Source organism: Trachypithecus francoisi, unplaced genomic scaffold, assembly GCF_009764315.1.
Source record: "Trachypithecus francoisi isolate TF-2019V2 unplaced genomic scaffold, Tfra_2.0 Lachesis_group9, whole genome shotgun sequence".
Lineage (NCBI taxonomy): Eukaryota > Metazoa > Chordata > Mammalia > Primates > Cercopithecidae > Trachypithecus > Trachypithecus francoisi.
In genome coordinates this window covers 56,096,369-56,110,363 of record NW_022681474.1, presented here as the reverse complement: position 1 = coordinate 56,110,363, position 13,995 = coordinate 56,096,369, and the positions used below count along the sequence as shown (strand labels likewise).

Here is a 13,995-nt window from a genome sequence, read left to right as displayed (position 1 = left end):
TGTCTGGCATCTTTTACCTGACACGATCGTCACGAGGCCTCTGATCTCGGTCAACTTCTGCCGGGTGAAGCTCCGAATGAGGGGTTATATCAAAGTGCTCTTTCCAACTTTGGAGGCCCCGTCACCATGGCCACTATTGATGGGGGCTCTAGTGGAGTTCAATCAACCACTGGAATATGATGCTTTTTGTGTTCAAATCCTGAGTCCTATTCATTAAAAAAAAAAAAAAAAAAAAAAAGGAAACTCACTTTCAAAATAGAGTAAAAGGTATCAACCTTGTAAGTAGACTTTTTTTAGTATACTTATAGATATGAGTAGTGTATTTTATAGAGAGTACAACAGACAATATATAAGTATAATTAACTTGTCAATTATTTGCTTGTTGATTTCTGGCCCCTATCCAAATAATTACTGTTTAATAAAGATGTAACAAGATGACTTCAATAGTATAGAGAGTTGAAAATTAAACACTCCTTAAATCTGACTGTTTTATGAGTGATTTTAATAATTTTTTAAAAATCAAAAAGTAAATACCAAAGCAGTGCATCGTAACAGATAAGAGCAGAGGCTCTGGAGTTAAATTTGGCTCTCCTACTTACTGGTTATATGATTGGAGGTAACTTGCTTTCTTGACCTCAGTTTTCTTATCCATAAAATGAGGGCAAGAATGATTCCTACTCTGGTGAGGCTGCTGGAAGAATTTAGTTGAATAATGTTTAAAGTACACTGCTAAGAATATCACAAGTACTCACTAAATAAAGCTATGTTAGTATTAAATATTGTAATTTTTGTATTTTATATTACAACTACATAAAACATATCCAAGGGGGAAAGCACACTTATCACCATAGAAACAGTTTAAAGTTTAGGAACAAAGAAATTCCATAAATTATTTTATCCTGGGCAAGAAACACCAACCAGTGTGCAGATGCTGGAGGCAAGGCAGCTTCTATGGGAAGGCTTCTCACATTTTAGTAAAAGTCACATACCATGCATCTCCTTGTCCTTTGGAGCTGGACTAGACTTGTGAATACAAATGTCACCTGTGAAAGGCTCCTACTATTTAAAAAGAATCAATGGAAGAAGCACCAGACTGCAGCTAAACACACCTGTGAAAGGATTGAGCCATCTGCACAGCGGACTGAACTGCAACAGCTTTGGGATTTCCCTTCGCAGCATCTTCTTCATCCCCTAGCTGGAGATCATGTAGATGCCACTTCTTTTTCTTTTCAGCTTTGGACCCACTGTTTTTCTTTCTGTGTTTCTTCTAGTCTCCGTAGTTGCCATTTGCCAATAACAAGTAACTAACCTACAAGGAAGAAGATTGGGATAAGAAGGTGGGAGAAGCATTTACAATCCAGGCAATACCCAGAAAAAAAACAATAAATCTCATTTATTTCTTTATGAAGAGATGATGTATTTGTTCACCAAACACGGGTAGAAACTGATTAACCATCCCCAATTTCTTTTCTCTCTGTTATGCTATAAATTAGATGACTTACTTCTGCTAAAGTTACATTTCATGGTTAAGTTACTTTTTATTCATCTTAAGTGTCAACATCAACAGCATGAATTTCTGCAAGGATGGAAATATTATATATCTGCATTTTTTGGTCATTTAGCCATTAGCCTCATGTGGTTACTTAAAATGTACTTAGGGAAACTGAAGAAAGTGAGGTTTTAATTAATTTCATTCTAACTCTAAATAGTCACATGTGGCTACCATACGGGATGGCTCAGACCTAGATAACAACTGGAGTAATGAAGTGGTTTCCTAACTTAATCTACATTTTAATAAAAAATTATAAACATTTTTATAAACCTCCAATATGATTGAAGTATTACTTTTAGTACCTGTTGACTCTGTAAAATTCCTAAATTACAACTCATCTACATACATTTGAAAAATAGCATATCTGTATGTGTGAGATATGACTGTTTCTAGATGATGCCTGGAGACCCCGTGGACTTACAAAGACCCTTTCAGTGATTTCTGAGGTACCTGGGAATCTGTGGCCAATAAATTGGTAATCACTGAATTAGTGAGATTTTTTAGGAAATTGGGATCCATAAAATCTGCATAAAATCAACCATCCTGGCTGCTTTTATGGGCTGGCATTAAGTATCTGCGGCTTTTCCAGGTGCATGCTACAAGCTGTGTGTGGATCTATCATTCTGGGGTCTGGAGGATGGTGGCCCTCTTCTCATAGCTCCACTAGGCAGTATGCCAGTGGGGACTCTGTGTGGGGGCTTCCACCCCGTATTTCCCTTCCACATTGCCCTAGCAGAGATTCTCCATGAGGGCCGCGCCCCTACAGCAAACTTCTGCCTAGACAACCAGCCCTTTCCATACATCCTCTGAAATCTAGGCAGAGGTTCCCAAACCTCAATTCTTGGCTTCTGTGCACCCGCAGGCTCAACACCACATGGAAGCTGCCAAGACTTTGGGCTTGCACCCTCTGAAGCCATGGCCCGAGCTATACCTTGGCCCTCTTTAGCCACAACTGGAGCAGCTGGGATACAGGGCATTGAGTCCATAAGCTGCACATAGCAGGGGGGCCCTGAACCTGGCACAGGAAAGCATTTTCCCTCCTAGGCCTCCATGCTTGTGATGGGAGGGTCTGCTGTGAAGGTCTCTGATGTACTCAGGTGACATTTTCCCCATTGTCTTGGTGATTGACATTCAGCACCTCATTGCTTGTGCAAGTTTCTCCAGCAGGCCTGAATTTCTCCCCAGAAAATATTTTTTTTTTCTTTTTTTTTTTTTTTTAATTTTTATTTTTTTTTTTATTATACTTTAAGTTCTAGGGTACATGTGCATGACGTTTATATCATGTATAACTCCCCAATGCAATCCCTCCCTCCTCCCCCCTCCCCATGATAGGCCCCAGTGTGTGATGTTCCCCTTCCCGAGTCCAAGTGATCTCATTGTTCAGTTCCCACCTATGAGTGAGAACATGCGGTGTTTGGTTTTCTCTTCTTGTGATAGTTTGCTAAGAATGATGGATTCCAGCTGCATCCATGTCCCTACAAAGGACGCAAACTCATCCTTTTTGATGGCTGCATAGTATTCCATGGTGTATATGTGCCACATTTTCTTAATCCAGTCTGTCACAGATGGACATTTGGGTTGATTCCAAGTCTTTGCTATTGTGAATAGTGCCGCAATAAACATACGTGTGCATGTGTCTTTGTAGTAGAGTAATTTATAATCCTTTGGGTATATACCCAGTAGTGGGATGGCTGGGTCATATGGTACATCTAGTTCTAGATCCTTGAGGAATCGCCATACTGTTTTCCATAATGGTTGAACTAGTTTACAATCCCACCAACAGTGTAAAAGTGTTCCTATTTCTCCACATCCTCTCCAACACCTGTTGTTTCCTGACTTCTTAATGATTGCCATTCTAACTGGTGTGAGATGGTATCTCATTGTGGTTTTGATTTGCATTTCTCTGATGGCCAGTGATGATGAGCATTTTTTCATGTGTCTGTTGGCTGTATGGATGTCTTCTTTTGAGAAATGTCTGTTCATATCCTTTGCCCACTTTTTGATGGGGTTGTTTGTTTTTTTCTTGTATATTTGTTTGAGTTCTTTGTAGATTCTGGATATTAGCCCTTTGTCAGATGAGTAGGTTGCAAAAATTTTCTCCCATTCTGTAGGTTGCCTGTTCACTCTGATGGTAGTTTCTTTGGCTGTGCAAAAGCTCTTTAGTTTAATTAGATCCCATGTGTCAATTTTTGCTTTTGCTGCCGTTGCTTTTGTTGTTTTAGACATGAAGTCCTTGCCCATGCCTATGTCCTGAATGGTACTACCTAGATTTTCTTCTAGGGTTTTTATGGTATTAGGTCTAACATTTAAGTCTCTGATCCATCTTGAATTAATTTTCGTATAGGGGTAAGGAAAGGATCCAGTTTCAGCTTTCTACTTATGGTTAGCCAATTTTCCCAGCACCATTTATTAAATAGGGAATCCTTTCCCCATTTCTTGTTTTTGTCAGGTTTGTCAAAGATCAGATGGCTGTAGATGTGTGGTATTATTTCTGAGGACTCTGTTCTGTTCCATTGGTCTATATCTCTGTTGTGGTACCAGTACCATGCTGTTTTGGTTACTGTAGCCTTGTAGTATAGTTTGAAGTCAGGTAGCGTGACGCCTCCAGCTTTGTCCTTTTGACTTAGGATTGTCTTGGCAATGCGGGCTCTTTTTTGGTTCCATATGAACTTTAAAGCCGTTTTTTCCAATTCTGTGAAGAAAGTCATTGGTAGCTTGATGGGGATGGCATTGAATCTATAAATCACCTTGGGCAGTATGGCCATTTTCACGATATTGATTCTTCCTATCCATGAGCATGGTATGTTCTTCCATTTGTTTGTGTCCTCTTTGATTTCACTGAGCAGTGGTTTGTAGTTCTCCTTGAAGAGGTCCTTTACATCCCTTGTAAGCTGGATTCCTAGGTATTTTATTCTCTTTGAAGCAATTGTGAATGGAAGTTCATTCCTGATTTGGCTCTCTGCTTGTCTGTTACTGGTGTATAAGAATGCTTGTGATTTTTGCACATTAATTTTGTATCCTGAGACTTTGCTGAAGTTGCTTATCAGCTTAAGGAGATTTTGGGCTGAGACAATGGGGTTTTCTAAATATACAATCATGTCATCTGCAAACAGGGACAATTTGACTTCTTCTTTTCCTAACTGGATACCCTTGATTTCTTTCTCTTGCCTGATTGCCCTAGCCAGAACTTCCAACACGATGTTGAATAGGAGTGGTGAGAGAGGGCATCCCTGTCTTGTGCCAGTTTTCAAAGGGAATTTTTCCAGTTTTTGCCCATTCAGTATGATATTAGCTGTGGGTTTGTCATAAATAGCTCTTATTATTTTGAGGTACGTTCCATCAATACCGAATTTATTGAGCGTTTTTAGCATAAAGGGCTGTTGAATTTTGTCAAAAGCCTTTTCTGCATCTATTGAGATAATCATGTGGTTCTTGTCTTTGGTTCTGTTTATATGCTGGATTACGTTTATTGATTTGCGAATGTTGAACCAGCCTTGCATCCCAGGGATGAAGCCCACTTGATCATGGTGGATAAGCTTTTTGATGTGCTGCTGAATCCGGTTTGCCAGTATTTTATTGAGAATTTTTGCATCGATGTTCATCAGGGATATTGGTCTAAAATTCTCTTTTTTTGTTGTGTCTCTGCCAGGCTTTGGTATCAGGATGATGTTGGCCTCATAAAAAGAGTTGGGGAGGATTCCCTCTTTTTCTATTGATTGAAATAGTTTCAGAAGGAATGGTACCAGCTCCTCCTTGTACCTCTGGTAGAATTCAGCTGTGAATCCATCTGGTCCTGGACTTTTTTTGGTGGGTAGGCTATTAATTGTTGCCTCAATTTCAGAGCCTGCTATTGGTCTATTCAGGGATTCAACTTCTTCCTGGTTTAGTCTTGGGAGAGTGTAAGTGTCCAGGAAATTATCCATTTCTTCTAGATTTTCTAGTTGATTTGCGTAGAGGCATTTATAGTATTCTCTGATGGTTGTTTGTATTTCTGTGGGGTCGGTGGTGATATCCCCTTTATCATTTTTTATTGCGACTATTTGATTCCTCTCTCTTTTCTTCTTTATTAGTCTTGCTAGCGGTCTGTCAATTTTGTTGATCTTTTCAAAAAACCAACTCCTGAATTCATTGATTTTTTGGAGGGTTTTTTGTGTCTCTATCTCCTTCAGTTCTGCTCTGATCTTAGTTATTTCTTGCCTTCTGCTAGCTTTTGAATGTGTTTGCTCTTGCCTCTCTAGTTCTTTTAATTGTGATGTTAGAGTGTCCATTTTAGATCTCTCCTGCTTTCTCTTGTGGGCATTTAGTGCTATAAATTTCCCTCTACACACTGCTTTAAATGTGTCCCAGAGATTCTGGTATGTTGTATCTTTGTTCTCATTGGTTTCGAAGAACATCTTTATTTCTGCTTTCATTTCGTTATGTACCCAGTAGTCATTCAGGAGCAGGTTGTTCAGTTTCCATGTAGTTGAGCGGTTTTGATTGAGTTTCTTAGTCCTGAGTTCCAGTTTGATTGCACTGTGGTCTGAGAGACAGTTTGTTATAATTTCTGTTCTTGTACATTTGCTGAGGAGTGCTTTACTTCCAATTATGTGGTCAATTTTGGAATAAGTGCGATGTGGTGCTGAGAAGAATGTATATTCTGTTGATTTGGGGTGGAGAGTTCTATAGATGTCTATTAGGTCCGCTTGGTGCAGAGATGAGTTCAATTCCTGGATATCCTTGTTAACTTTCTGTCTCGTTGATCTGTCTAATGTTGACAGTGGAGTGTTGAAGTCTCCCATTATTATTGTATGGGAGTCTAAGTCTCTTTGTAGGTCTCTAAGGACTTGCTTTATGAATCTGGGTGCTCCTGTATTGGGTGCATAGATATTTAGGAGAGTTAGCTCTTCCTGTTGAATTGATCCCTTTACCATGATGTAATGGCCTTCTTTGTCTCTTTTGATCTTTGATGGTTTAAAGTCTGTTTTATCAGAGACTAGGATTGCAACCCCTGCTTTTTTTTGTTCTCCATTTGCTTGGTAGATCTTCCTCCATCCCTTTATTTTGAGCCTATGTATGTCTCTGCATGTGAGATGGGTCTCCTGAATACAGCAGACTGATGGGTCTTGACTCTTGATCCAGTTTGCCAGTCTGTGTCTTTTAATTGGAGCATTTAGTCCATTGACATTTAAGGTTAATATTGTTATGTGTGAACTTGATCCTGTCATTATGATGTTAACTGGTTATTTTGCTCGTTAGTTGATGCAGTTCTTCCTAGCCTCGATGGTCTTTACATTTTGGCATGTTTTTGCAATGGCTGGTACCGGTTGTTCCTTTCCATGTTTAGGGCTTCCTTCAGGGTCTCTTGTAAGGCAGGCCTGGTGGTGACAAAATCTCTAAGCATTTGCTTATCTGTAAAGGATTTTATTTCTCCTTCACTGATGAAGCTTAGTTTGGGTGGATATGAAATTCTGGGTTGAAAATTCTTTTCTTTAAGAACGTTGAATATTGGCCCCCACTCTCTTCTGGCTTGTAGAGTTTCTGCCGAGAGGTCTGCTGTTATTCTGATGGGCTTCCCTTTGTGGGTAACCCGACCTTTCTCTCTGGCTGCCCTTAAGATTTTTTCCTTCATTTCAACTTTGGTGAATCTGGCAATTATGTGTCTTGGAGTTGCTCTTCTGGAGGAGTATCTTTGTGGCGTTCTCTGTATTTCCTGAATTTGAATGTTGGCCTGCCCTACTAGGTTGGGGAAGTTCTCCTGGATGATATCCTGAAGAGTGTTTTCCAACTTGGTTCCATTTTCCCCCTCATTTTCAGGCACCCCAATCAGACGTAGATTTGGTCTTTTAAAATATTTTTTTTTTCTATTGCATCATCAGGCTGCACATTTTCCAAACTTTTATGCTCTGCTTTCTCTTGAATGCTTTGCCGCTTAGAAATTTCTTCCACCAGATACTCTAAATGATCTCTTTCAAGTTCAAAGTTTCACAGATCTCTAGGGCAGGGGCAAACTGCCATCGGTCCCTTTGCTAAAGCATAACAAGAGTCACTTTTGCTTCAGTTTCCAAGAATTTCCTCATCTCCATCTGAGACCACCTCAGCCTGGAATTTATTGTCCATATCACTATCAGCCTTTTGGTCAAAGCCATGTAACAAGTCTCCAGGAAGTTTCAAACTTTCCCACATTGTCCTGTCTTCTGAAGGTCAACTTCTGCGGGATTTCAAGAGCCAGAGGAGATACACTGGACTATCTGAATTCTTGAGTTTTTCAATCTGTTTATATGATTAGACTACTCAACCTCTGGTAGAGATATCTCTCTGTCTTGCCTTCCTTACTGAGGCCACCTGCAAGACAGGGAAGGAAAGGGACCAGTGCAGCTACAGTGGAGGAGCCTTTGCTTAGGCTGATTGAGAAAGTCACTGCCATAGTGAGCATGCGCTGGATGGCAGAAGCTGGCTGCTTCTTGTAGTGTGCCTCACGTCTGTACAACATGTCTACTGATGAGAAAAGACACATCCAGCCAAACACAGAGGAGCTGGGAAGACTCATCTCTGCTTTCTCCTCACATCTATCTTAGTTTGACTCTTCATTTTGAAGCCAATAGAAGTTCAGTCAACCTTGGCCAAGAGGGAGGTTTATTTTCACAGGTGGTAGCTCATTCATAATAACCTTGAAACACGAGTAAAAACAAAAACAAGGGTCAAAACAGGTCTGGTCCTCATGGACACTGAAGGTGGAGAGTGGTTGTAGATTCAAAGCAGCTCTAGGACCTAGTATGTAGTATCTGAGTTGGACCATCCTTCCGCTGCTCTTCCATTCATTTAGCCCCATTCTTCATGGCTACAACTATATGTCCTTTAACCAAATGACAATCTTTGTAGCCTTAATTTATATCCTCCCATTACTTAGAATCCATAGTGGCTGTGACTATTTCTGGTGGTACATCTCAGTGTCTCATTTAATTAAGAAATAATAAAAATCATATGAAATGCCAAAAATTTCACTCTGCATTTTACCTCAAGTCAGTAGCAACATTCAAATTGGAATTTTAAAATCCTCAGGAAAGTAAGCTGTGTAATTTATTTGAAAGATCTTAGCAGAAAACATTGTGCCCTGCTGTCACCTAGAGCAGAAGCTGAGGCTCCTTCAAGGTGCTCTGTGGGCCCTGTGGTTTGGGGGTGAGGGCTTTGGTGGCCTGAGCAGCACATTCAGAGAATGCTTATCCAAAGCAGGTTAGCAGAGTTGCATTCCAGCCTGCAGACCCTAGCTTAGTATTGAAGTGCTAGAGCCCAATGCGGTTGCCGAGACCAGCTCGGTTGGGTAAACCCTAACCCAGTGGCGCTAGAGGAATTAAAGACACACACAGAGAAATATAGAGGTGTGAAGTGGGAAATCAGGGGTCTAAGAGCCTTCAGAGTTGAGAGCCCCGAACAGAGATTTACCCACATATTTACTAACAGTCAACCAGTCTTTAGCATTGTTTCTGTAGATATTAAATTAATTTAAAGTATCCCTTATGGGAAATGAAGGGATGGGCTGCATTAAAGAAATAGGTTGGGCTAGTTAACTGCAGCAGGAACATGCCCTTAAGGCATAACTCGCTCATGCTATTGTTTGTGGCTTAAGAATGCCTTTAAGTGGTTTTCCACCCTGGGTGGGCCAGGTGTTCCTTGTCCTCATTCCCGTAAACCCACAACTTTCCAGCTTGGGCATTAGGGCCATTATGAACATGTCACAGTGCTGCAGAGATTTTGTTTATGGCCAGTTTGGGGCCAGTTTATGGCCAGATTTTGGGGGGCTTGCTCCCAATAGCCATCATGAAAGAAGCACTCTATTAAGGGGCCTAAAGAGGGAAGAAGGGTCATTGGACTTTGATGTATAAGAGGGGTGGTGCCAGCTCCCTGGAATGTCCTTCCTAACTGGGCTAATCCTGTGAACTCCCCATCCCTGATATGCCAGCATGCAGCCTCAGAACACCACACAGTTAATCCTAGATTTACAGTTCATACCATGTCAGGGAGCTACCCACCTCCCTTGACCCCCTACCATGTCTCAGATGATCTCAGATTGCTTCTGTAACGTGGTTGTGCTAAAATAGGTAATCTCTAAAATCTGTGTTATTCGTAAGTCAGTAATTATCCATAATATTATCTAAACCAGGCACAGTGGCATGCACCTGTCATCCCAGCTACTCAGGAGGCTGAGGCAGGAGGACCACTTGAGTTCAAGACCAACATGCTTCTAAAATAAATAAATAAATATTATCTGAAGGATGGGTAAAAGTAAAATAAATTAAGTTTAACTGTCACTTAAGTTTGAATGTCAACAATAGATTTGTTCCTATTAAAAATATTTTGACCAGCCATGGTGATGTGTGCCTGTAGTCGCAGCTACACAGGCGGCTGAGGGAGGAGGACTGCTTGAACCCAGGAGGTTGAGGCTGCATTGAGCCATGATTGTGCCACTGAACTCCAGCCTGGGCACTGTTGCAAAAAAAAAAAAAAAAAAAAAAAAAAAAAAAACATTGCCATAGCGTTTGGAAATAGCAGGGGCTTTGGATGTGAGCAGCCTTGGCCAAATCCAAGCTCTGTATTTCCTGGCTGTGTAACTTAACTTTTTTGATACTCTCTAAGCCTCAGTTTCTACTTCTGTGGAAGAAGCGGTAGGTGCAACCTGACATTCATGATTATAGTGGAGAGTGATAGAAATACTGAATTTAGGTCACCAGCTTTGTACTAAACATTAGTAAACTCTTCAAGAAGTCATGTTGATAAGGATTTGAACCAAAGAATTATTGTACAATTTAAAAAGTATTGTTCAAGAGAATATTAATAAGATTGCTGTTATGTTTTATTTACAAACTGATTGTATGTAAACACAATAAAATGTTTTATAACTATGCAGATGTTGATAACCCTGTCTACTGAATACGCTATACTTAACAATATGACAATGATCATAATATTACAGTAGACTTTGAGGATCATGTAGATAACCTTGATATCACTTTTCAAATAGTTACATGCTTTAATACTCACAATATGAACATTTAGGTCCTATCATTGTCTTCATTTTACAGAGGGTGAAGTTGACACAGGTTAACTTTCCAAAGATTACCCAGCTCTCAGGAGGTAGAACTAGTGTTGAACTCAGATCCTTCTGATGTGTGCACCAACTTGCTGGCCCACTCTGCTATTCTCTCCAGTCTTCTCCTCAGGCAGTTAAATGACTTGATCTTGTGCTCCCCTAGAAACTCCATGTTCCCTGTGATCTCTTTCTTGTAGGTTAAGACCAGTGGGTGTTGCTGCTGTGGAAAGAGATGCCCATGCAAGTGAGAAATGGGACAACTGTCCAGGAATTCACCAAGGTTGGGTCCCCTGCTGTCCAGCACCAGGGGAAGGTCCTCTGGTCCTTCAGCATTTTCTTCTTCTTTGAGTGTTGCTTCAGAAGTGCTGCTATTCCAAAGTTGCTGGTCATCTTTCTTTTAGTCAGGCAAACAATTTCCTTTGCTGCCTGTTCCATACGAGCCTTGGTTTTTGTGTTTCTGGGAGCAATAGACTTCCTCCTCATAGCTGTGATGTCTCTGGATCAGTGCCTGACCATTTGCAAGCCTCTGCATGACCCCACCATCATGAGCCTGACGACTTGCTTCCTCCTGCTCACTGCCTGCTTTGTCGTGGACTTCACTCTCATCACTGGTCTCATGGTGAAGGTTTCCCAGTTGTCTTTCTGCGGACCCCATGTCATCCCACACTTCTTCTGTGACCTCGGTCCTCTGATCCAACTCTCCTGTTCTGACACCAGATCTATTGAGATGTTGGCCTTTGGCTTCATTTTGTTCATTCTTTTTACTCCCTCATTATAACCACCACTGCATATGGTAACATAGTAGATATAATTGTATGGTTCCCATCAGCCAAGGAGTGGCAGAAAGCTTTCTCCACCTGCTCCTCTCACCTCTTTGTCCTCTCTCTAGTGTATGTCAGCTATGTCTTCATATATGTGAAGCCAAAGCAAATAGACAGTTTGGACTCCAACAGAGAGGCTGCTCTTGTGAACATGGTAGTGACCCCACTGCTGAACCTGCTCATCTCCACTGTGTGGAACAAGCAACTCCACCAGGACCTAAGGGAGACTATGTGCAGAATGAAGATACCATGATCTTTTAAAAAGTGCATTGCATGGCCTTGGAACAGAAGGCTTTAGAGAACCATTTGTCCCCAGTCTAGTGGTGTGCAGTCAACAGAGTTTCCAGTGGAGAGTCTCTAGTGGAGCTCACTTAACCTCTCTGCACGTCTCCAGCAAGGTGGAAACCTCTGTTTTCTCAAGGTCACATTTTGTTTGGTGTGCATAACTATCTTCTCCCTCAGTATCCCATGTGTTGATAACAATCTATTTTAATTATAAAATCACTTACTGAATTTTTATTCTTCCTCCTGATAAAACCCATGTGCTTGAATTTATCAAAATATATTCATTTACACTCTTTTCATTTCACTTCATCTCTAGCCATAAAAAGGATTCAGCAGAATTAATTACTATTTACCAAAATGCACTTAATAATTAAATGATGAAAGATTGTATATTGGGCAGTATATACTATGGAAGAGGTGAGTGTATCAGGGGAGGAAGATATCAAACCACATTTGTGTGATTTTTTCCAAAAAATCAAGAAAATAGGATCTACGTTATTTGCTTACCTACTTCCTATTGTTAATGAAAATAACATAAACAAATTAAGCATTTTTTTCTGGTGGACTTATGTTATCAACTTCTTGGTTATTTTCTGATTGATAACCTATTTTAAAGATTACTTTTTTTATTATTTAATCCTTAACCATTATGTGCCTTTAGGTCCTATTTCCAGGTTAGAAATGCATCTGTTTTAACTTCAGAGGAAATACTTCCAAAAAGATTGATATCATTTTGTTGTTGTTGCTTTAATTTAAACTCTGAAGTTAGATAATCACAAATAAAAATTGTTTCCATATGCTGATATTTATTTCTACTTAATATTTCAATAGATATAAAGGAGTTTTCCTAAGAATGGTATTTTTTATTTTAATTTTTTATTTCCATAGGTTTTGGGGAAACAAGTGGTGTTTTGTTACACAGATAGATTCTTAGTGGTGATTTCTTAGATTTTGATGCACCCGCCTCACCCATGCAGTGTACATTGTACCCAATGTGTAGTCTTTTATCCCTCAACCCCTCTCACACTTTCCCCCAAGTACCCAAAGGCCATTGTGTCATTGTGTCATTCTTATGCCTTTGTGTCCTCATAGCTTAGCTCCCACCTATGGGTGAGAACATACAATGTTTGGTTTTTCATTCCTGAGTTACTTCACTTAGAATAATGGTCTCCAATCACACCCAGGTGGCTGGGAATGCCATTATTTCATTAGCTTTTTATGGCTGAGTAGTATCCCATGGTATATATGTAACACATCTTTTTATTCACTTGCTGATTGATGGGCATTTGGGCAGATTCTATATTTTTGCAGTTACAAATTGTGCTGCTATCAACATGAGTATGCAAGTGTGTTTTTCATACAATGACTTCTTTTTCTTTTGGTAGATACCCAGTAGTGGGATTGCTGGATCAAATGCTAGACGTACTTGTAGTTCTTTAAGGAATCTCCACACTGTTTTCCACAGTGGTTGTACTAATTTACATTTCCCCAGCAGTATAAAAATGTCCCCTTTTCACCACATCCACACCAGCATCTATTTTTTTAATTTTTTTGGTCAGTGCCACTCTTGCAGGAGTAAGGTGGTTTTGATTTGCATTTCCCTGATCATTGGTGATGTCAAGCATTTTTCATATATTTGTTGGTCATTTGCATATCTTCTTTTGAGAATTGTTTATGCATGTCCTTAGTCCACTTTTTGATGAGATTGTTTATTTGTTTTCTTGTTGATTTGATTGAGTTGCTTGTAGATTCTGGATATTAGTCTTTTGTTGGATGCATAGTTTGTGAAGATTTTCTCCCACTCTGTGTGTAGTCTTTTTACTGATTATTTCTTTTGCTGTGCAGAAGCTTTTTAGTTTAAGTCCCATCTATTTATCTTTGTTTTTGTTGCATTTGCTTTTGGGTTCTTGCTCATAAAGTGTTTGTCTAAGCCAATGTCTCGAAGGGTTTTTCAGATGTTACCTTCTAGGATTTTTATGGTTTCAGATCTTAAATTTAAGTTTTTGATCCATCATGAGTTGATATTTGTATAAGGTGAGAGATGAGGATCCAGTCTCATTCATCTACATGTGGCTTGCCAATTATCCCAGCACTGTTTGTTGAATAGGGTGTTCTTTCCCCACTTTATGTTTTTGTTTGTTTTGTAGACGATTAGTTGGCTGTAATTATTTGGCTTTATTTCTGTGTTCTCTATTCTGTTCCATTGGTCTATGCACCTGTTTTTATACTAGTATCAAGCTGTTTGGGTGACTATGGCCTTATAGTATAGT

At 39.9% G+C, this 13,995-nt stretch overlaps 2 protein-coding genes across 2 annotated transcripts in view; one reads left to right on the top strand and one right to left on the bottom strand.

The window, feature by feature from the left end:
• The window catches only part of LOC117082262 (ribosome biogenesis protein BMS1 homolog), a 50,902-nt gene extending 42,878 nt beyond the window's left edge, over positions 1-8,024 (bottom strand). The window contains 5 exon segments of the mRNA XM_033208889.1: positions 18-107; positions 110-190; positions 193-206; positions 1,110-1,267; positions 7,914-8,024. Of these exon segments, the coding sequence (XP_033064780.1) occupies positions 18-107; positions 110-190; positions 193-206; positions 1,110-1,267; positions 7,914-8,024 (454 nt within the window).
• A 2,827-nt stretch (positions 8,025-10,851) lies between these two features.
• LOC117082261 (olfactory receptor 6S1-like) lies at positions 10,852-11,693 on the top strand. The gene is given in 2 exon segments (XM_033208888.1): positions 10,852-11,380; positions 11,383-11,693. Coding segments are annotated over 2 exon segments (840 nt in total).
• Positions 11,694-13,995: the final 2,302 nt, after the last annotated feature.